This window comes from Branchiostoma floridae, chromosome 4 (genome assembly GCF_000003815.2).
Source record: "Branchiostoma floridae strain S238N-H82 chromosome 4, Bfl_VNyyK, whole genome shotgun sequence".
In the NCBI taxonomy this organism is placed as follows: domain Eukaryota; kingdom Metazoa; phylum Chordata; class Leptocardii; order Amphioxiformes; family Branchiostomatidae; genus Branchiostoma; species Branchiostoma floridae.
The window spans coordinates 11,313,010-11,336,264 of NC_049982.1; the positions used below are offsets into that span (position 1 = coordinate 11,313,010).

The following is a 23,255-nucleotide window of genomic DNA, read 5'->3' on the forward strand; positions in this document are numbered from 1 at the left end:
GCGATACACCGCACAGAAAACGCCAGCAATCAGCGACCGAGTACAAATAGAAATGGCCGGCAAAAGTGTATTATGAGCCCCCAAAAAAAGCCCCAAAGAGCCTACTATGGAGGCTAGCCCAACTCAGGTCGTACAATGAATATCATCTTAGCATTTCTTCATAATTTATGTTAATGAGGCCCTGATTTGCATGACCTATATCTAATAATATTCACCTTTGGTTAATTTCCATGCAGTGGGAAAGAAATTCCCATCATTAATTACCATCAAGTAATTACAGTATTTTCTCATTGATGGTGCTAATTAGGTCTTATTTGCATAATTGATATTTATCGATATTTCTCTTTCCTAGCTACAGTTGGAAATCATGTCTGCCCTTAAGCCCCCTTCACACGAGAGCACGAATGAGCCAGAATACCGTCGGAACGAATATTCTTTTCTATTCCTGGCAATTCCTGGCAATTCGTAGTGTGTTCTAACTGCATTCCAGATATTCGTGCCCGTTCTTTTGGCTAACCCGAAAGTTTTTGACATGTTAAAAACTGTCGAGGTGCATTCGAAGTGGAGAAATATCGAATGGCATTCATAGTGGATTCTAAGTGTATTCTAACTAGTCCTACTGAAGTCTGACCGTATTCTGCAGCATTCCAACATTATTCGAAACATTCTTATCTCATTCGATGGAGAATCGAAACGGCAAGCCATCTCGAATCATGCCCGAATGTAGCCGAAAGAATATCTAGAATGTAGTCGGAATGTCTAGAATACACTACGAATGCACAGGAATAGAAAAGAATTTTCATTCTGACGGCATTCTGGCTCATTCCTTCTCGTGTGAAGGGGATTTAAGGCCTATTTGGAATTCCCACCCGAATGGCCCCGAATGTGGCACGAATTTTGCAAATAATTCATTCCGGCTGGTTCTGCTCGATTCCTGCTGATTCGGTTTCAGTGTGAAGGCCCTATTAAGGTAGAGCACGGGAAGGATAAAGAGCCAAGAACTGGCTCCCTATATCGCAAGTTATGGCGTCACAGACTTGGCCCTGCCGTTTCCAATATATCAGACGAAGACTGGTGCCACTACGTTAGGTACATGCACACTTGAGGATTCTATTGTATGATACAAAGGAGTCAAAGGATAAAATGACAAGACATGACAAAAGCATAGCACGCCCCATCGTTGATGCATGGGCTTGATTGAATCTAAAATCCATCTAAAATCCAAAATGTCTAGATGAGAAAAATGGCGGTATGCATACCTGTACCGCCTGCAGCCGTCATAACGAGTGAAAGGAAAAGCGTTGACGTTATGGCGTCCATGGCTGCTCTCCGTCTTGCAGTATTGAGGACGTTGTACGTGTACACTTGCACTGTTACTGATACAAAAGCTGACCTATGTTGCTTACATTAACTTAACAATGTTTTTCTAATATCGTTTGAAAACTGTAGGCAGCGGTCCCACATCTCTTAACTTCTTCCTGACAAAAGGCAATGCGTTAGGGACATTGTATATCTTAAGTGACTATTTCACAACTTGACAATGTGATTTTGTCAGCCAAAGGTAGGTGCACAATCACTGCATGTTAGTCTATTTTGCCAACTAGTACGACTTTTGTTGTGTTTGTGCGTCCATCCGGTTAAAGCACGAAAATTGATAACTCAATTACCACCTCAAGCGTCAAGAATGGGCATTGCATGTATTGTCAAGCTCAAGTTGAGCCATATACATTTTCTTTCATCTCCTTGCTTTCACACTGTTGTTTTGATGTCCGGGCTACGGATTTCCTTTTTCAAATTCATCACGCCTATATGGGGCTATCAACTGTAAAGTTAATTATAATCTACAAAGATAGAAAATTTTTCAGCAATATCCTACTCATTTGGCGTCCATTATTGACCTATGTGACGATGTATTTGCTTCAAAACGCTGAGCATTTGTCTTAAGAATAACTCATTAGAATATAAGTGTAAGATATGACCATTGCTGTAATAGCATTCACCAAGAAACTGTGCATAACAGAGTTTATTGTAAAGTGATGCTGAAATTAGATAGATAATATCACGTGGATATACCCATTACATCATTGTTGTACACACGAGTGCATATTAGATCAAACGATCGACGTCACATCGGCGTGTTGAAGGTGTAAAGCACATCAACATCAATGCACTTATCATTAAGAAATGACATTTAAATGACATCAAACTTAACGATATTCACTATTTTCACTCAATACAAGATTTACCATCAAAGCCTCCTACCATCATCCTGGGAAAGTTCTAAAAAGTGCCTGTATCTTTGTATTCACCCTAGTATAACACAATATCAGACGTATGTGATTACCTACATTGGAGCACTGCAAACTTTGACACAACAACATTTCTTCCTAAGAGCGGCAGCCTATGACTGCTGAGGATCTGCCTTGTAAAAGGACGACCAGCTCATGAAACTAAGGTTAGTTTTACTCTAAACAATTTAACATGCTAGGTCGTCTTTGAAGATATTTTGCTCGAGCTCGTTTGTCACATTTGCTTTCTGGTTCTTCTTCGTCGATATCTCACTCTAGCGGAGCCACCTTTCGTCCACGTTGGTATTTGCGTCTGTAACCATAGCAACACAGTGACATGATGCCCATGGCGATGATGCCTGCAGCACAGCACAGGTGAAGCAGTGCCAGGCGGAGCGGCTTGCTGTACCACATACCGGGAGATGTAGTAGTCTCTCCTTCTGCAAGAGAATGATTTTGTACTAGTGACAATTGTTGGCTAAAACAACAGGCCAGAAAAAACTGACTTCAACATAAATGTATATCTTATCATCATGTGAGAAGGTGCATTCTTAGCATGAAAGCTCATCTGTTTTGATAGAATACATATTGAAGTTTTTCAACTGTCATACAACACAAATTATTCTCACCTCGAATTTTCAGTCGCACTTCCGTCGACCTTCTTCAGGAGAGACGATTCAGTTACTCTGATCACGTGACACGTGATTCGAGTAACGAATCATAAATGCCTGGCAGACGATAAGGTGCATTCTTACTCAGCTAATGAAAAAGTCAAGTGATCAATCAATCAAGATAATGAGCCCATACCTTCTAGGCTTGTCGACTGGTTGGTGACATAAGAAGACATCTGTGTGGCTGTGGTCTGTGAGCGTACCGCAGTGTTGGTTGGAGATGATGCATGTCTCGGCGTCGTTGGTCTCTCAGTAGTTTGTTGAGATTGAAACGCTGTGGAAGTCGAAAGAAGAGTACAGCATAACGCAGGCAGCTCATGGCTGTGAAACATAGTGTGTGTCTGACATGCAATGCCTATTTGTAAACACACTTACTGTATTTTTTCATGTACTTAACATGCAAACAACTGCACCTCTAGCATATTAAAGAACCCACCAAACTTATCAAAAAGTAGGGTACCTGTCCTTACCGGTGCATTGGTTGTCATATCAAAAATACGATAGTCAATTGTTATGTCTAACAGTGGCCTTCCGCAAATGTGGTAAATCTTTTATTAATAAATAAATATATAGTTGTTCAATTACTGTAACTCCAGTGGAAAGGGTGTGTAATTGAGTACTTACGACAGTCCCTCTCGTCAGCCCCGTCGTCGCAGTCCCTGACATCGTCACATCTCCAGAGGGAGGGGATGCAGCGTTTATCACCACAGATCACCAAGTCTTTGTTGGTGCATGTGCCCGAGGCTGAAACAAACATGTAAAATCCTCAAATGAACTTCGGCCCTGGATAGAATATTCTAAGAGAAGGCATGCTAGTAGAGTATTTATACTGCTGGTGGAGCAATATCCTTACGAGTTTAGGGTACCCTCCACTGGACATACATACAACTAGACAGGCAAAAGTTGCGAGCAAATACAGCATATTTCAACAAAAAAACAGCATTAAGGGTATCGTTTATATTAGAAATCACAGAAACATGTTGTTATACATCCCCAGCCCTACTACTTCTTTCCAGTCTGCTTTGGGCTACATACGTCTTGCGATCATCGTACGATCAAATATTGAAGGCACTCTTGGTGAAGTCGTGCATGCACTGTGCAGAATTAAGGATAAGCTGTCTTGTTACAGAAGAGTTGTTTAGATCACTGTCGGTTGTTGGTTCTGCGACAGCCTGTATAAAAATTCTACGCGTGGCATCAAAGTGTGGAACGACGACCAAAAATGTGATTGCGCAGTGAGGGCACGATGTCTGCCATCTCTGATTGCCATGTTTTAGTCTTGTCACATAGATCAAATTTACTGTCCAGGCCAAAAACTTCTGCCCACTGAGGAGCCAAACCAGCTAGACACAAGCCACTTAGCCACCTGAGCTGTGTCACCTGTACCATGATGGAACCCCCACGCTTTGCCTGAGCCCTAAACGTACTGTTTAGCACATACATAAAACATGTAGAAGAAGTAAATCAATGAAATGAAAATGAAAATATTTCCTTACCGACTCCTTCAACGCTCTGGTACGTCATCTCGAACCCCTGTTCCGCCACGCTGCTGTCGGTGATGAACTTGACGGTGACTCTCTTGCCGTAGAACGCCCCGGAGGGCGGGTTGAAAGTGCAATAAGGCCCGTCGCTGGTCTCTACACCCTCGATGAGCACGAACACCTGGTCGTATCTGCAATTGGGAAAGTCCTCCACGTTCAAGGTCAGGAAACGGACCTCCACGAACCTGCGGGTGATAGAAGCACATGACGTCACATGTTGTAGATATTTATGAATAAAGTCACCGGCATGTCGGTACGCTCTGATAAACGGATGGTGGCTGATTAAACTGAATACACAAATAATTTCTCTCTCTCTCTCTCTCTCTCTCTCTCTCTCTCTCTCTCTCTCTCTCTCTCTCTCTCTCTCTTTCTCTCTCTCCCCTTTCTCTGTCTCCTCCCTCCCGTCTCTCTTCTCTCTCCTCTTTCTCTCTCTCTCTTTTCACACGCGTATTTAACGCACCAACATGGATGAAACTAAATGACGTCATCGATACGTGACTGCAAACTGTTTCCAAGGGAATGACGTAGCTTTGAGATAGCATTTGTAGAAACATGGCGTACGCTGGATTGCGCCACAGTCACGTGACTATTTAAATGTAATGACGTACTTGTCTTGCGGCGCTAGAAAGGTCCAGGAGCAGGAGAGGTCGTCAAGGTAGTTGTCAGGGAACATGGGTGACGTCAGGGTCCCCTTGACGCCGGACACAGTGACCGTACTCATGGCCTCGCAGGTCGAAAGCGTCTCTGGAAGGTCCAACGCCGAGTCTGTTGGAAAAGGAAAACGCTTTCGCACACTGCCCTTAAGTTTCCGGCCGAAGAAGTAATTGTAGATTTTTCTGTTAGATAACCAGGTGGGTCACAGTAAAAAAAATGACTTCTTCCCCACATGGTTCAACCTAAACGAAAAGAATGTCAATATGCAACTCATACAGACTGGAATAGACATGTGAACCCACCATACCCTCCTCGGCATTTGAGGTCTAGTAGGTTTTATTACAGACATTTTTTATCAATATATCAGATGATACTCAATTGCATCTACTTTTCTGTCCTCTGCAAACAGTTCTTAAACATTCCATCATTTCTAAACCTAAACGTTTTCAGAATAACTAATTCTTTTTTAAATTTGTCAACATCGACTTAAAATAAAATGAACTTGAAAAGCTTTGTTCATTTCTTTAAAAGTATTAAACCATTTCTTTAAAGCGAAATAAAGAACGTTATCTTGTACTTATCCTCGTTCACAGCTTCATAGCGCAGCCGAAAACCCTTGCGGCGGATGGGGAAGTCGGCTCTTAGCCTAACGCCCACGGTTGAGTTGAGTTTATTGAGGTTATTGTGATACCCTTTAGCTCATTGAGCTAATCTTCCAGGGCTCATTAAAAAAAAAACAGTATATACAAGTAGATGGACAGATATCATACACTCAATGCAGATACAAATACACATATGTACATAAAGTCAAGAAGTCATGAGGTCAGGGGGTTATATACATGTACAACAAAACCATTATGATCCATACAAATTGTCTATCATCTTCTTGTATCTGAGATGGTGGTACCAGTGATGGTGATGGTAGAATCTAGATCTTGTGCTCTATTTGCTGTTCCTAAGGGCGCTGTCACATAGGTCCTGAGATCGTTGTACGATTTTGATGCCATGGGATTTTCAGACAGGTTTCAATTTTGTGTACCAAGGCAGTTGATACGTACTTTTTCGTCGACGTTCGACGATCGCACGACCTATGAGATCGCGCCCTAACGAAATTAGGTAATGTGTTGTAGCCTTACCTGGCTCGACAGCGTCATAGCGCAGCCGAAAGCCCCTGCGACTGATGGAGAAGTCGGTTCTGAGCCTGACATCCACAGTGGTACCAGTGATGGCGCTTGGAGGCTCCCGACTGCTACAGTACGTCCCGAGGGTCTCGCTGCCGTCCAGCACCACCGTGATGCACGCATCGTCCACGCTCTCAAACTCGAACTCGTCAATGAATCGGATCAGGACTATCCTACGGTAAATAGGCAGGGTAGATTTAAGTTACACAAACCACACCAAGAACATCCCAAACCTAGAGTGAACGATACTCTGTTGGCAGATCTCATACAAGAATTGGACCATTTTAGAAATATAATCAGACTATTCAAGCGCCTAAAATTACGAACATACACACAAACATGCACACACATACCCACACGCGTACGAACACACACCACACACACACATAAGCACCCGAACACACACACACACAAACATACACACACACACACAAACAATCAAACACAAACACATACACACGCGCGCGCGCACGCAAATTAGCATCATCGACAACATTCTTTTCATCTTATTTTGGCGAAGAAAAAAGACACCGTCTTACTTCCCGGGAGTAGCGGCGATGTGGTAGGTACAGTCGATGTTGTCGGGGTAGAGGTCCGGATAGTTAGGTGACGTCACATATCCGGATCCGGCCAGTAAAGTGGTCTGTCCACAGGAAATCCCCTGCGTACCTACATGGATGAAAGGACAAATATACGTTTGTATCTTTGCTATTTTGTTTGCTCTCGTCTCCGAAAGTAGCAGAACAGTCAGTGAAAAATTGTTTAATTACGTATGTTGGAAATAAGCTTTTCATTCTGAGCGTGTAGACCATTTACACTGAATAAAGCAAATTATGAATCAATAGTAGTATTGATTCATAATTTGCTTTATTCAGCTAGAGAAGCAGTCAACAAAACTGCACTTCTGGTTTGCCTTAGCGTTCATATTGTAATCTAGATCTATAGGCATACTATACGGATTGTGACAGTTTGGCTACGCTGTCAAGCTTTGCTTCTCACAAAGGATATGGCAGTTTCACGAGTGTCCAAGTTGACAAACCTCCCTGATTTCCAGAGACCTGTGCAGTTGAAGTTTCAGACGTCAGGGCGTTTGTGGCTGGCGGCTGCATGGTGGTGGTGGGCGGCACTGTCGTATCTGCTGCCGTGGTCGGGAATGAAAATAGATAGTATCAGCTACTTGCGCAACAACAACAAAATAGTTACTCACTGACGAAAGCAGTGGATGCTACCTGATACGTCTGATCGTCTCCAAAATCATATCCAGCTGTTGAAGTAGCTGCTTTTTGGCGTATGTTATTACCTGGATCATCCTAACCTTCATCGACATTAGGTACTTGATTCACAGTCAGGATGCCGGGAGCTTCGACCCTTTACCAATTGTAGCCCAACTCAGCTCGTCCAATGAATATTATTTTAGCATTTCCTAATAAGTTATGTTAATGAGGCCCTGAGTTGCATGATCTATATCTAATAATTGTCACCTTTGCCAACTTCCATGCCCTATCTGGAAAACATAATAATGACACCTCCTACCTATCTGACAGACGAACCCCGAGGTCTCACCACACGCAACATCAGCCCATGCAACTACAGCCCGGAACCAAGAGCGTTGTTTCTGGGCACAATCTTCTTCTCTGTTGCCAAAATTGTCGGGTTCACCGTAGAACCAGTTGGAATAACCTGTTGACGCTAAACTTATACCGTCCTCAAATACCCATCGCCCTTCTCTGTCGGCGTCAGTTAAGCCGATCCAGCGTGTCGACCACATCTCCCTACTCACACCGTCGATAAAAGCGTTGATCTCTCTGTTTTTCGGCATGGCTAACATCGCCCCGTCCGCGGCACACCTCTGTCTGGCCTGGGCGTACGTCATCCGTTCAGGGAAGTCCTTGTAGCAGACTCCCTTGAAACTAGCGTAGCCCGATATTTCACAGCCTGTGAAGAAAATAGGAGTGTCTGACTCATTAAAACCTGTATTTGTCAAATGTTGAATACATACAAGTTATCCATCAAGTAATTTGTGTCCGACTAGATAGCAAAATAGAAGGGAATTACTTCGAAATACAGCTGTCTACTGTAAATGTTCAAATACAATTCAATCTCTACAACTGGATAAAAAAAACACGGATATTTACCTCCGGACATTTCGAGTGACATCCATCACTCTCATTCAGCGTCACTAGAATGAACTAGCAGAATAATTCAATACAAGCACAGCTGACTAGAAAAGTACTGTAAATGCATCATTGAGTTCGAGGGGATTTAATTTCGCGTTAGAGGGAGAAAGTGAAGTGTTCACGGTAGTGCCATAGCAGCCATACACTGTAGTCCATACTGTAATGAGAAAATGTTCGCGGTGGGTTTTTTTTTAAGTTCGCGGTAAGACTGCCTCGCGAAAACCGCGAACATAAAACCACCGCGAACATTTCTGCATTTACGTAATGCAAAATGCACATCGTGGCGCCGTCACCTATACTACAGTTGATTTTTGATGTGGTAACACTTGAACTTTGGAGTACTACATCAGATCAAGAGCACACGGGTTGGGATGCATGCAATCACTAGCTAGCACTGTAGGTAGGATTTATACTGGGCAGGAAGATAACATACCTCCAACAGGCACAGCCAAAAAGAAGATCGAAAGGCAGACTACTGACAGTACACTGAGTACAGTGTCCATAGCTGCTGTTCGTTCTGTTCTAGCTGGCGTGATTGCTGTCAGGTATGGACCCGTTGACAGTGAAGTCAACATTGAATAATCATTGGTAACACCAAGGAGGTTAGAAATAGATGTTTAACGTCCTTGGTAATACCTTAATTCAAAGGCGTGAGAAACATACTTGGTGATCGGAAGCCATCAAATGTAAAATGGCCCAAATGTAAAATGTGTCTATGTAAATAGACATAAAATTGTCGAAAAGGTGCACTGTTGCCGGTTCGATTTAACGTCAGATTTGAGAGTTGTGGGCTAACAAACGCGATACAGTTAGATGGGGCTAGACGTGAATGTCTTTTCTAATAACAAAGCGATCTTTTGCATGTTCCAGTAATGTACCAGTGTTTCTGTAGTCGACACAGTCCGCACAGTCACAGTGGTCTGCAGTGTTGCCGCACCAGTTTCCCGGGGAGCAGCATGGGTATATCCCGCCATGGTCGCATTCAGCAGGGTTACCGTCTTCAGCAGGGTAGCCCTGCCCGCAACGCCAGTCATCACGCCACTTCTTAGGAGCTATCAGGAAAAAATGCAGTACGTACGTCATCTTTAGGTTTCGCTTCATAGTGATTAGTCATATACATTGTATGTACACGCAAATGTACACGCAATACGCTAGAGGCAGAGCCCTTGGTTTTTAGACTCCTTAACATTTTGTTTTTGTTCTCAGTTTAGTATTCTGGCAAAGGTTTATGTTTTGGGCTTGTGCGTCCGTCATTCCGTCCGTAAACAACGTAACTCGACAAGCCTTGTATGGATCCTGATGTTATTTGGTAGGTGGGTAGGGGTCGGGAAGATGAAGGTCAAGTTCCATAATGGGCCCCTAGCGCCTTGCTAAGGTACTGCAGCGGAACTTCCATTTTTAATATCTCGTGTTCTGGACATGCTGTGGTCGTGATTTTTGAGTGGTTGATAGCCCCGGGCCAGAGAGTAAGTGTTGTAAATTTGGACCCCTTAGCTGCTTTTGGGCAAGGCTGCTAGAGACAATCATCCCTCGCCACCGAACCAGCGAACGAGGTACCCTGATTCAAAGGCGTGAGAAATATACTTCGTAATCGGAAGCCGCAACAGGCTTACTGGGAGCGCCGTGGGTGCTGTTGGAAATTGTCTGTGCCATTGAACTACCACGCAGATTACAAGAGGCACGCGGTCTCCAACTCCAATTCGATCCCCCAAAAGACGCTGTGACCGAGACTTTGTGCACTATAAGTGGCTAATTTGACTATGAGGGACTTGGGGAAGATGTCCCATTTTTAGTGAATGTCAAGAATGTTAAGAGCTATGTCAAAAGGAATGTTAAGCATACGCAGTTGTCAGCCGGAAATCACTTTGTGATCTTGCACAAAGAAGAATTGGAAATAGAATTACAACTAATATGTCGGAAGAGTCGCAAAGCCTGGAGATTAAACTCCATGTGAAGTTTGAAAAAAAGAAATGATAGAAGTTGTTTTCAAATGATATTGATCCGGTACTTGTGCATTTCTGATGTTAGACGAAAAGGAGTGAAAGTGGGTTACATGAGAAATACAAACAATCGTTTTGCAAAGCTGGGTATTGTTAGAATAAAAGCCCATCTGAAAGACTATGGATTAAAGCAGAATGTTGTTATAAAGGCACTATATTTCACATTTTACTGCAAATGTTGCTACGTTAGGCTAAGGTCCCATTTCCAAACCGGGCCCCGGCCGAGATGTTTGCGGAAACGAAAAATAAAAGTGTTTATCCAGTAATATACATATACATAATTTGTTTGTGTTTTGTTGCCTCATATATCGTATTTTTTCGTTTCCGAAAGCTACCCGACCGGGCCTCGGGTTGGGAATTGGGACCCAAGCCCTACCATGGCACGCTTTGTCACGTGCTGGAACTCAACTCATGGTGCTCCGTCGCTAGTGATCAAGTTTTGATGAATGAATTTTTGATACATCATCTGAACAACATACTTGAATAAGAAATGCATTCATACGGTTCATGAACCCTTCGCGCTGCGACAAACACAGTGAGATACCTGATAGTGCTGTTGTCCGGATAGTGGCGTTGTGAGAAACCGTAGTTCCTGGATGAGTTGACCGTCGTGTCGGCTGGGTAGAAGACGACATCGGCGTGGATGTGGTCTGTGTACGTTTGGCGTGCTGAGAAACCGTAGTTCCTGGATGAATTGACCGTTGTGTCGGCTGGACAGAAGAAGGCATCTGTGTGGATGTGGTCTGTGCACGTGTGGCGTCCTGCGAAACCGTAGTTCCTGGATGAGTTGATCGTTGTGTCGGCTGGGTAGAAAACGACATCTTTGTGGCTGTGTTCTGTGAACGTACCGTAGTGTTGGTTGGAGTTGTTGCATGTCTCGGCGTCGTTGGTATCTCAGTAGTTTGTTGAGATGGAAACGCTGTGGTAGATTAATCAAGAGAGCTTTTAAAAAAGCTGGGGGCGAATATAGTTGGTTGGGTGGCGTGAGTAATGTAAAATGTGTCTATGTAAATAGACGTAAAATTGTCGAAGAGGGTGCACTCACAGCACTGTTGCCGGTTAGATTTAACGTCAGATTTGAGAGTTGTGTGTTTCCTTATATTCACATCAATTTTATTTCACTTTGCTTCATATTTTCTTACATTTCCTTACTTTTCATTCCTTTATACACTTTCAGTACTTTCCTTTTTCGTACCCTTTCACACTTTCGGTACCCCGTTTCTGTGTGCGTGGGGGGGGGGGGATGTAACGGGACAGTGTGGGGAACGTCTCATATAGTCATTGTTTCAGCAAGGCTACTCGAACATCCCGTTATTAGTATGGTATGCGTTTACATGAAGCCAGTCGGATACAAGTGTTCGTGTACATTTCTAATACTTCATGATATGTGTTTTGTATTTCTTGCATATCTCTTTATATCTTTGAATATGGTTCCCGACTTTTGGTTTTTGACCCTTTGAATGCCTCCTTTCCCGGAGGTAACAAAATGTTAATACGACACAGTGCACATACCGACGCAGGTTGCATGGACCGACGGGACGAACCGCCATTGGCTCCCGTCCCACAGCTCCCACACTGGCCTAGTCTGGTCCGGTGTCATGGCACAATCGCTGACGTAAACGCCGCCATTGGCTTGCCCGATCGTGCTCCCGACCAACCACTGATTGTATCTATCTGCGACGAAGAAGAGAAAGGCTCGGCTGTCCCTGTCGCTAACGTAGACAGGCCTGCCGCCGCTGGTCTGGCTTGTCCTGGTGTAGGTTGTCATACGGGAAGGTTGGTAGGTGGCGTCACCATGCAGACTGACCCTCGTACATTCTATAGTGCTGCTTACCGGTTGTGGAATTACAGCATCAGCTGGAACGTCATCTGAAGTAGACAAGGAAGAAAATGTAACCTTAATAGGGCAGTCAAAGTTAGCTGATACGCGAGGTTGCAAAAGGTGGTCAAGCAACAGGACAACCAGGATTGAAAGGGGGGAAATGAAATCTTTCGGGTACATGTAACGTTAATTGCAAGTGGGAATACGAAAAACTTTACCATTGCAGTTTTCCATAATTATTTGTTCATCTCAAGCTCATGAAATAATGCAGACTGGGCATGTGGCAACGGCATTGCGTAATGGTAGGGTGTTTGGCCCAGATCCTAGAGGTCCTGGGTTTAAATCACCACATGCGCCCTTGGAATGGTAGTTTATACGTCTATCCTCACTTTGCTTGGGTGAAACTGAGTACCTAGCTTCGGTAAAGGACATCCATCGGATAGGACGTTAAATTGGAAGTGCTGGAAAAAAAGTCGACTCGAATACCTACCACAATTACCAAAATGAGTAGGGCTCCATTCCGGTGATTGGATCAAATAAATCTGTCCGAATATAACGTTACAGTTTGTACTCTTCAATACAAACCTGTTGTGTTATGCCCTGGTGCGGCTTTCCGGGTATGCAATACAGACAAAAATGTGCCTCATGTAAAATAAAATCAAATGTAGGTCATGCGACGTTTTATGTGATCGCCAAATTACTCTCCCAGCAGAGGTTGAGTCGCGTAGATAGTAGTAGTCGGAAAAATTACACCGGCGCTCCTCTTACATATCGTAAAATATGATGTTAGTCCTACGAACCATAACAGGCGATCTTCACATCCGTGTTCTCTATCCACTGTCCATTGTTCATCAGAAAGAAGGCCCCGTTGATCTCGTCGGCGTAGAGGTGGGAGTCCTTGACGTAGACACCCCGGCGCCCAAAATCCGGCCCCACACACCACCCCAGAAAGCTGTCACCCCTGTAATACAGGAAGTCGCAGGTGGCGTTGCTGTAGTACACGGGGCGGCCCTCGCGGGTGTCTCCCGTCATGGTGTAGGACGTCATCCTGGAGACCTGAACGGTGGTGGAGCCGTATAGGGCTTATTCAGTCACGTGATCCTCCCCCTGGCAACGAGCGAAGTCGGCCATTTTGGTGTACCACAGTCAGCCCGCCTACAGTGGGGCCCTATGCAACTCGCCGTAGAAATTGTAAATATTTCCCAAGCAATGCACCATTTCCGTTCAAAACGTTTAGTTTCACAATCACAGTGCTTTGTCTTGACGTGGGATGTTGGTTCTGCACTGGTAAAGCGCACACAGATTGGGTAACAGTAAGATTTGCTTCGCGATTCTCTAGGAAAGCCGTGCGGGAATGAAAATACGAAGGGAAATTCCGAAAACAAACAGCGGAGTCCATAAATGACAGCAGGAGCATGTCCCCTAGTTCTTTGATGAATTTCCATGAAAAAAACAAAGAGTACAAGATGCTGACTGTGTGTGAACAAAAACCGCGGCACAGGATACTATCCTGTGGTCGTCCAACTTCTGAATGTCGAACTTTCCTGATCACTACGTAACGTTACTTCTATCAACTAAATCTCATCCTACACTCCAGTATTTGTCCAGATACTACGTTGTCGCAAGGATTTTTCATCAAGTTGTTGTAAGTCTGGTACGTTTTTAACTGAGTGTGCAGAAAGTCTTTCACAGAACAAAATAACAAAGACAAGATCGATGGACTCCGCTGTCACCCCGTCACTGTTGCCGTGTCCGTAAAGTAGACTGGATCTCCGAAAACTTTCCCTCATTGATGAAATATGGATAATTTCTATCCGATTTTTGTAGCGAAAATATGACTTGAGGTAGGGAGCTCTTTGCATAGTCAAACAGCGTGCAAACGACTTCACTTTCCTCGGAGTTAGAGACCTTCGGACACCGAGAATCTTCACCGGGACTGGTGGTACACCAAGATGGAGGCGCACGGAGGGAAGGGGTGATGACGTCACGTGAATAAGCCCTATAAGACAACCGTTGGACAGCCTGGTAGAGATAAATAGAGAGATATAGATTTGTGAATGGAAGCGAAACGGGTGCTGACACAGATTGATAATTGATGTTCGTGGAAAATGCTGTTTGTGGATTTATGTGCTGTAGACAGCATAACTTGAGACCCAGAGATCGGATCTTTATGACACAGCTGTACTCGGTATTTTCTTTATCACTATGTTTAAGTCGTTATCAATAATACTGCAACTATACTATAAAAAATCTCATGTTCTGGATATGTTGTAGCCTGCCTTTCTTCAGAGAATATCTTTCGGGCACATGGCGAAGTAAAGATGACACCTCCGTCAATTCGGTCAGATATCCGAACTCCGATCTTGATCCATATGTAATTCACTTGAATTCCACGACCTCATAACAATTTTAAACTTTGTGACTGAGGTTTCATATTGACTGTATATGGTTCTTGTAGCAAGACAAGTGGCGCATCACAATCGTTTCGCAAAGCAGGGTATCGTGAAAATAAAAGCTCATCTAAAAGGCTGATATATAAGGATTAAAGCGGAATGTTGTTTTAAATGCACCATATTTCAATGCACATTTTACTGGGTGCATTTCCAAATTTTGCTACGTTAGGCTAAGGTCCCATTTCCAAGCCGGGCCCCGGCCGGGATGTCTGCCTACAGTAATTTCTGACTGATAAAGTCAAATGTAACGACTGTAAAATGTCGAATTTGGCAAGCTAAGTAAGAATTTCACACAATAAGGATGCTGGATGGGCTGAAAGGAAGGGGAACAAGACAAAGAAGTACCAAGACACTTTCATCAAGACACCATATGGTCAGTTTAGTATACTATCACGTGTAAGATATGAAAAAAATTGCGGCGTTCTGTTTTGCTACGCACCATTTTGCGCCCATTTTGCCAATTGCGAAATATCTGACAGTGCACCGGACAAAAAGTTCGCAATTTCAGAGGACAACGCCCTCAGAGCAGCCCTCGTAGAAATCGAATGTTACCCATGCTAATCTAACACTGGGGTTGTCTGACTCCACATGTCGCCTCTACATGTCACTGTAAATAGTAGCACTTGGCTAAACCAAGGACGTTATATTGGCTAAACAAGCAAAAACATGAGGGGAGCTAGCTATCTGGGGTGTGCAGGTTGCGGTCTTGGCATGTTATTTGTCAATCTCTAGTCTCTAGTATGTACAGCATGACCGAGGCTAGTAAAATTTCATAGGGGGCATTTTGGCCCTAGGGCCAATGAATTGACCTATAATTTGTATCTGGTAGGACCCATCTGAGAACAGTCAAGGCTACAAACATCGGTCTTACCCGTCCAAACCCCAACACACATACATTCCCATCCCGGTCGGTGACCATGTGCACATTTCCATGTCAGATTGACTGACAGTAGGGCAAATTTCACGGGGAACATCACATGGATCAAGGAAAATGTAACCTTCATCTTACCGCCTGGTTGCTCACAGGAATTCACTTCGCCTGGACCTGGAAGTGTGCAAATGGCAATAATTAAAATGACTCTAATAAGGGGACAGATTCAAAGGTTTATCATAAAGGCATAGTTCCCGAGACAACTACGACAGTCTGAAAGTGGAAAAAGTACCTATCTGACAGATGAAATACTTTTGCTTTCCACACAAGTCGTCGTCCCATTTGAAACCCACAGCTTGCCAGAATTGTCCGCAGTTCTGTTCCTGTCCATGGCCGACGTTGTTAGGCTCTCCAGGTGCCCAGTTGGTGAAGTCACAATGGCTGACCGGAATCCCATCAGACCAGGTCCACGTGTTCTCAACCTACACAAATTAAAGGGATCCAGTCAGACGTTTAACATCTAGATATTTGGATTTAAGTTTACGAGTAAGTGATGACTTACATCATGGGACACTAATAATGCAAATCAACAGCTAATTTGCATAATCAATGAGGAAAGTTTATATATCCACTGCTTCCCATGATAGGACTTCATATATGTAATTGAGAAAGAGAAAAATGACAATAAATATGAATTATGCAGATTACGACCTCATTTGCATAGAATCTAGTTCATGAGAAAATATAATAATTCCATAGTGGTAAATGATGCGAATTCCATATTTACAAAATTATGAAGCTTAGTGAAGGTGGACACTATTAGACATAAATCATGCAGATTAATTTGATGCTAGCATAATTAATCAGGAAACACCAAATTGGCCTTCTCTGCTACGATAAGAATTTAATACTTTGGGCTTGTTTCTCTTTGATAGAAAGAATATTAATAATCAACCGAGACAAATTACGCAAATCAGGACATTATTTGCATAATGAAATGGAAAAAAATATAAATACTTCACTCAAAAAGATTCAAACCATTTGGCGAAGGTATGAGGTCGTGGAAGTTTACTTTAGTTTGGTTTAGAAAAGAGGGGGAAACAATGTGTCCTCCAAATTTTGTTTGTTATGCCATAAAGATATTTCATCTGTTGAGACACCTACCGTAAGATCATTGAGCCCGATCCAGTAGTCTTTATCCGCGTCAACCTGCTGAATCCTGTACACAAGGAAGTCGTGCAGCGCCTTGGTCTTCACATCGGCAAGATGACCTCCATCCGCCGCACAGGTCTGCTTGGCAGCCTCGTACGTCTCGTTCTGTGCAAACACCTTGTAGTAAGTACCACCTCGTTGTGTGTACCCGGAAGGTCCGGATCCTGAAAAACACCACAGAAGCATAAGCAACTCAACTTAACCCCGATCACATACACCATACGATGCAGCTACGATAGCTTACCCTGTAAATCGCAGGATGATCTCGTGCGATAAATCGGAGGTAAATCGTAGGTAAACTCAGCCATCCCGCAGCGTCATCCCGCAGCGTCCTATAATCAATCAATCGCCTTATGATGTTCTATATTTTTCCAGTGTCGTACGATTTTCACTTTTGTCTCTTTTAAATAGCCACTAAACGCTTTTATGGTTCTTAAATCGACCAAATGTGGACTTAGATGTTGAATATCAAGCTGTAATGTCCTCTTGCTTGTGAAATCCTTATTGCAGGGAGCCATGTGCAAACTAGCCAATTGGCAATCCGACCCCAGAGACAAACTAAGCTTGAGATCTAATCTAATCATGAACGCACGATTTTATCTACGATGCACCACGTGCATCTAGTTATCAAAAATGCATGCGCGTAATACTGGATCTGACACTTGGAAATTTTAGCCTTGAACGCTGGCTCTACTACGGAATATCCTACTTGTCGAATCGATTGTAATTCTGTATGCCAAATGAAATATTTGTCTCCATGGAAGGGCGATAAAGAAGTCGCCTTCCCAGTAGGAGGTTTTGTGTTCAGGTTTTATGCTTAAGCCCCGGTCACAAGAATCGTACGATTAACTGCGATGACGATTTTTTGCTTGGTATAAGCGCAGTACGTCGTAAGTAGGGGAAGAATCGGAAGCAATGGCTTAGATATATAAAGTTGTGGTCACAAGGATCGTAATGCATCGTACGATGAGGTCATAAGAGCGTACCTGCGTCAATCGCAGGTGAATCATAGTAAATCGGGGAGCCTCCTATGACGAAAATAGAGCTGAAATAGATTTTGAACATGTTCAAAGTTTCTCCACCGTCGTACGATTTTTATTGCCCCCATATCAGACTTCATCAGGGCCATTTTTTCTACTAATGAAGTTAAAGATTTATCAATTTTCATCATGTGGTCATGGTTTCAGTTTCCCCTGATATTGCCGTTGTTGACGAAAAAAGAAGCTATATCAGTTGCAACTGTTCACTGTAGCAACCCAAGAACAAGCGCCCATAGAAGAGCCTGTGTTCAAGGCAATATTTTCCACGTGGCAGATTCAGTATCGCGCACAGGTGATGCATGCATTTGTTTGATAGCTACATACTCGTGGGTTCATAATCAAATGAGATCTCAGCTCTCGTCGGTCTCGGGTCCGTTTACCATAACCGTAACCATGGGGAAACTTGAACAGAAAGGCAGACTTATGATACAATGTTTATCATATGATTTTTGTCTGATGGCATTTTTTCTTAATAGCATATCATAAAAAAAGCAAAATATGATTTTCGAAAAAGCCTGACTCGTAGAGCCGCCAAGTAGGCCGATATAACCATACTAGTACTTGATTTGAATCTATGTTTGTAAGACTCATTTTATTATGGTTTCTGTGTGTGTTTTTTTGTGTGTGTGTTTTTTTGTTCAGTAAAAGACATCATAGGAAAGTATTCAACAGCTAGGTTCACATTTGGTCAAGCGGTAAGGCGGCTATTCAGAAGAGACACAAGTGAAAAATCGTACGACGCTGGAAAAATTTTGAACATCATCCAATGCTCTGCGATGGCTGATTTTGATTACGTTTTAGCTGCGATTCACTGCGATCATCGTGCGATGTGCGGTATATTCCATCGCAAGGACGTCGTACGAATCTTGTGACCGGGGCTTTAAGAGTTCTTTTTCAATAACATGATCATAAATTTTCTTCTTGATTTTTGCTCCTCTTATCCAATTATAATAGGTCTACACACTTGCAGGTGGTTGAAATCTTGTTTTGGTTTTACTTGGACACCATGTACACAATGTAGAAACTAACACACTGTATGCATATTCAGAGCACAGTTTACCATATTTTTTAACTAAAACATTAGATCTATATGATATGGGTTTTCCACTAGAAGACAGAAACAGAAACATTACGAAAACAGTATTTAACTCCATTCAGTACCTACGGGTCGTTGCGATATCGATACCGTAAACGACAACATCGTAGGCGTATCAACGCTTGTTTTAGGAACACTTTCTAGTGTGCACTATAGTTTGAAACGGAAATTGTAAGGGTATGTAAAGAGACGTAAGGGCATCGTTCATAAGATAAGGGCCATTTCGTTCTTTCGAAACGACGTATTTTTTATGCTTTCATAATTGCAGTATCATGGACGTACTTTAAAGTTTATTTAAGGTAACGTTATAATTTTCAAAGTGAGAATAAACAACGATCATTACAGAGATATCGAACGGGCTTGGCGTACTTTTATCTATAGTGTAATGTAGACGTTAGACGCAAGGACCGCAAAATTCTACACGTTCACAAGTTTGTCATTTTGTTTATCATCACGTAAAAACAAGTCTTAACTCACCCGAGCAGACCACACCAACGTCCTCATGGTGCTGACAGTTATTTGTGCCCCATCCTCTGTGGCTGCAGTATTCGATGCTCGCCTCGGAACCCTCGCAGGCCACGTCGTCCAGCCAGATCGGGCCTGACCCCGTCCCGAAGGCTGCATGAGATCGGACCTCGGCAGCGCCTCCGTATCCCAGCTGACGGCAGACCACGTTGGCGTCGTTTATGTCGAAATCGTCGTCACAGACCGTCCCCCACTGCCCGCCATGGTACACTTCAACCCTGCCCTCCCTGGACGAACTTCCACCCACGAGTCGGATGCCTGAAATAAAAAAGACAACATTGAATGGATCCGGAAACTTCACAACTTTTGGGTTCTCTTTATATCTGGATCGATTCAAATCTCTTTTCTTTTTGAGCTTACGGACATCAAGAACTCACTCCTTGTAGGCTGCCGGGGGTGTCAATTACGTCGGAAAAGGGTACCTTAAATAGACGTAAATACATCTACAAGGCTTCAATGACAATGACAACATGAAAAAAATAGAAAAAAACGTCGTTTCGAGGAATATGAATATTTAATTGTGAAAGTCACGCCTTATCAATTGAAGCACGTAGACGTATTTACGTTTATCTTAGTTGATTTAAGGTACCTTGGCTTTCTGGCACGAAAATGATGCTACATGTATGCCACGTTTTCCGATAAGAAACGCCATCGTATGTATAGTCAACAGCGTTTTCATGGTCTTATTACGATGTCGTCGACATTTACGATAATTTGTTGCGAACCTGTTAGTCCAATGCGTTATTTCGCCATGGATATTATGTCTGAAGGGAAGGATAAAGACTCAAGAAAACTGGTCCCCCTAGCGCAAACTTTCCACCGCAGAACATTCAAATACATGTCACAGTGGTAGGGCACTACTATTTCTTCCAATGGCCATGGGCTAAACACGTGGCTCTGCCCGTGCGTTTGTTAAATAAGTGGCGTTTTCAATAATCGGACGAAGACTGGTACCGCTACGTTGGATGTATTTCTTAAGAATTAAGGCTCATCGAGATAAACTCATGCAAAATGCACATATCGTAGGGCCGTCACAGACAGTTGTGCTAACACCAAAATGTGGGAATACTGCATTTGATAACAAAGTCACGCGTTGGGACTGTGGGTGGGGTCGATATTCAACTTTGAATGTGCAGTAAGTTAACTCACCTCCAACGGGTACAGCCAATAAGAAGATTGAAAGGCAGACTGCTGACAGTGCTGTGTCCATGACTGCTGCACGGTGTTCTGCCGAGGTCGCTACCAAATTTGAGCACACTGCCGGACAGTCACACGTCAAACACTGAGTAATTATTGTTAATACCAAGGCGGTTAGAACTAGATGTTTGATCTCCTTGGTAATACCCTGATTCAAAGGCGTGAGAAATATACTTCGTGATCAGAAGCCGCAACAGGCTTACTGGGAGCGCCGTGGGTGCTGTTGAATATTGTCCGTGGCAGTGAACTACCACGCAGATTACAAGAGGCACGCGGTCTCCAGCTCCAATCTGATCCCCCAAAAGACTATGTGACCGGGACACTGTGTGCTATAACTGGCTAATTTGACTATGAGGGACGTGGGAAAGATGTCATTTTGTCAGTGAATGTCAAAAGGAATGTTAAGCATATACAGTTGGCAGCCGGAAATCACTTTGCGATCTTGGACAAAGAATACGAACTCGATTGGAAATAGACTTACAACTAACATGTCGGTTGAGTCGTAAAGTCTTGCGACTAAGCTCCATGTGAAGTTTGAAAAAAAAAAAATAGTAGAAGTTTCAAATGATGTTGATCTGGTACTCGCGCATTACTTACGTTAGACGAACAGGAGTAATGCTGCAGGTGGACGGATAAAATTGGAGATGGCAAAACTAATACAAACCACATTTGTTTTGCAAAACAAGCCATGGTTATAAGAAAAACTGTACTGTACAGTACCACCTGAAAAAAACAGCTTATAGCGGAATGTTATAACTTGGGATGTGCAAAAAACGTGGTATTAAAAAGGATGTGCAGTGAAACATATTGTTTTTAAAGCAACACATTTCAATGCGCATTTTACCGTGGTTGAGTCAAATATACAATGCGGTTTTCCGACATTACAGCTTTGAACACGATTTTGCCACAAGAAAACGTTGGTATAGTTATGAGACCAGATCTCATGTCATGACCTCATTCATACCTTCGCTCAAAGAGGTTTCAACCCTCCTTGCTTCGCCAAGTGATTCCATCTCGTTACAATGGAAATGATATGTCTGATATTATCATAATTTATATATATCCTTTCCAAATCATCCTGGTCAGTTGAAAACAACTCCCGCCTGGCCGAATAGTAATAGGGGACTTTGGCCAAGTTAGTTATAAAAGCCTAGTAGGAGTTGATTGGCCTAGGAGTGAACTGGCCTCCCGGCGGATAGCTGGACAGACTGCAAGAGACTGACTGAAAACCCATTGCAATTTATTTTGTCCCTATTTGGCCAAATTCTTCACTTTTTCCATCCAGCTGATAACGTTACGTCTGCTTAACTTAAGCCTGGGGCACAACCCGCCGTACGTGCAATTTGTCCGTACGTTTTTTGTGGAGGCCACGTCCGCCACGTATTCCTGAAAACGTTCAGTCTGTACATGGCAGGTGCGTCGCCCGTACTGGCACGTACGGAGGGCGAATCCGCAGCCCGAACGCAGAGAAAGTTCTGCATGCACTTAAATTTCTACGGCGTGTCTGCGTGCTCCCAAATCCGTGGGAATCGCCACGTGTTCGTACGGAGACGGTACTTACCACTTACGGATACCAAAAGATTGCCCACGTTTTGGCACGTAGACAGCACGCACTTGCAAGTACGGCGGGTTGTGCCCCTAGCTTTAGTGGAGACTTACTCTTTCAATCCCTTTCAACCTTTCAACAACCCAACAAACATTTCAACCTACCCACTCAGGACCTTGTCACCATTTTCACATCGTTTGCAGGGCTCGAAATACCACATGCATATGCAAGTTTGTGCATGTAAAATTGGTGTGGTGCAAGTAAGTTTGGACCAAACTTGCACCAGTGCAAGTTACTTTTATCCACTAATACCTGACTTTAGAAAAAGCTTACACACACCAAGCATATTGTCTGCCATTGAAAGGTAAAAGAAAACAACACTGAATAAAAAAATAGCCTAAATTTGTTATTTCTAAACTTGGTTAGACATCCAGGTAAACAAAATTTGAAGACAATTCCATCTCTATAATGCTAATAATTCCTATGGCGTTGTCTTACCTTGATTTGCATATGAGTAAATACATTTTGCATACAATTTAGTGACTTTGATATGATCAACTGGATTTTCCAGTTATATGTGTTTGTATTGAGTTGTTCTAGCGATGGTTAAGAATAGTGATGGAAGTCACTCGAAGAGTCCAGAAGAAATCTATTGATCTTATCAAGTTGTAGACATTGAATTGTCTTAAATTAATCCTAAATTCACATTTGTTGTACAATTTGAAATCCAAAATAAAATACGCTTTGGAAAACAAATATCCAAACATGTGGTCTTTATGTATCCCCATATATTTACAAATTTTCAGAAGAAGAATAAAGGGTTAACAGTTCACTATTTTGGGTTGTGCAAGTAAGTTTCTTTTGGTGCAAGTTACCTTTGGCTTAGCAAGTTACCTTTGGCTTAACTTGCACTGGTGCAAGTTGACTGAAAAGTGTATTTCGAGCCCTGGTTTGTAAGTAGCCTGAGTATCATCCTCCGTA

At 43.0% G+C, this 23,255-nt stretch overlaps 1 protein-coding gene across 1 annotated transcript in view; it reads right to left on the minus strand.

Annotated features, from left to right (window-relative positions):
• Positions 1-14,339, minus strand: part of LOC118413905 — a 21,651-nt gene extending 7,312 nt beyond the window's left edge. Inside the window, exons 1-11 of the mRNA XM_035817534.1 lie at positions 13,135-14,339; positions 12,025-12,381; positions 11,057-11,431; positions 9,391-9,564; positions 7,869-8,270; positions 7,375-7,473; positions 6,875-7,004; positions 6,291-6,508; positions 5,109-5,265; positions 4,456-4,685; positions 3,584-3,703 (exon numbers count right to left, since the gene is read on the minus strand). Of these exons, the coding sequence (XP_035673427.1) occupies positions 3,584-3,703; positions 4,456-4,685; positions 5,109-5,265; positions 6,291-6,508; positions 6,875-7,004; positions 7,375-7,473; positions 7,869-8,270; positions 9,391-9,564; positions 11,057-11,431; positions 12,025-12,381; positions 13,135-13,381 (2,509 nt within the window). The 5' untranslated portion in view covers positions 13,382-14,339. The remainder of the gene's footprint in view (positions 1-3,583; positions 3,704-4,455; positions 4,686-5,108; positions 5,266-6,290; positions 6,509-6,874; positions 7,005-7,374; positions 7,474-7,868; positions 8,271-9,390; positions 9,565-11,056; positions 11,432-12,024; positions 12,382-13,134) is intronic.
• Positions 14,340-23,255: the final 8,916 nt, after the last annotated feature.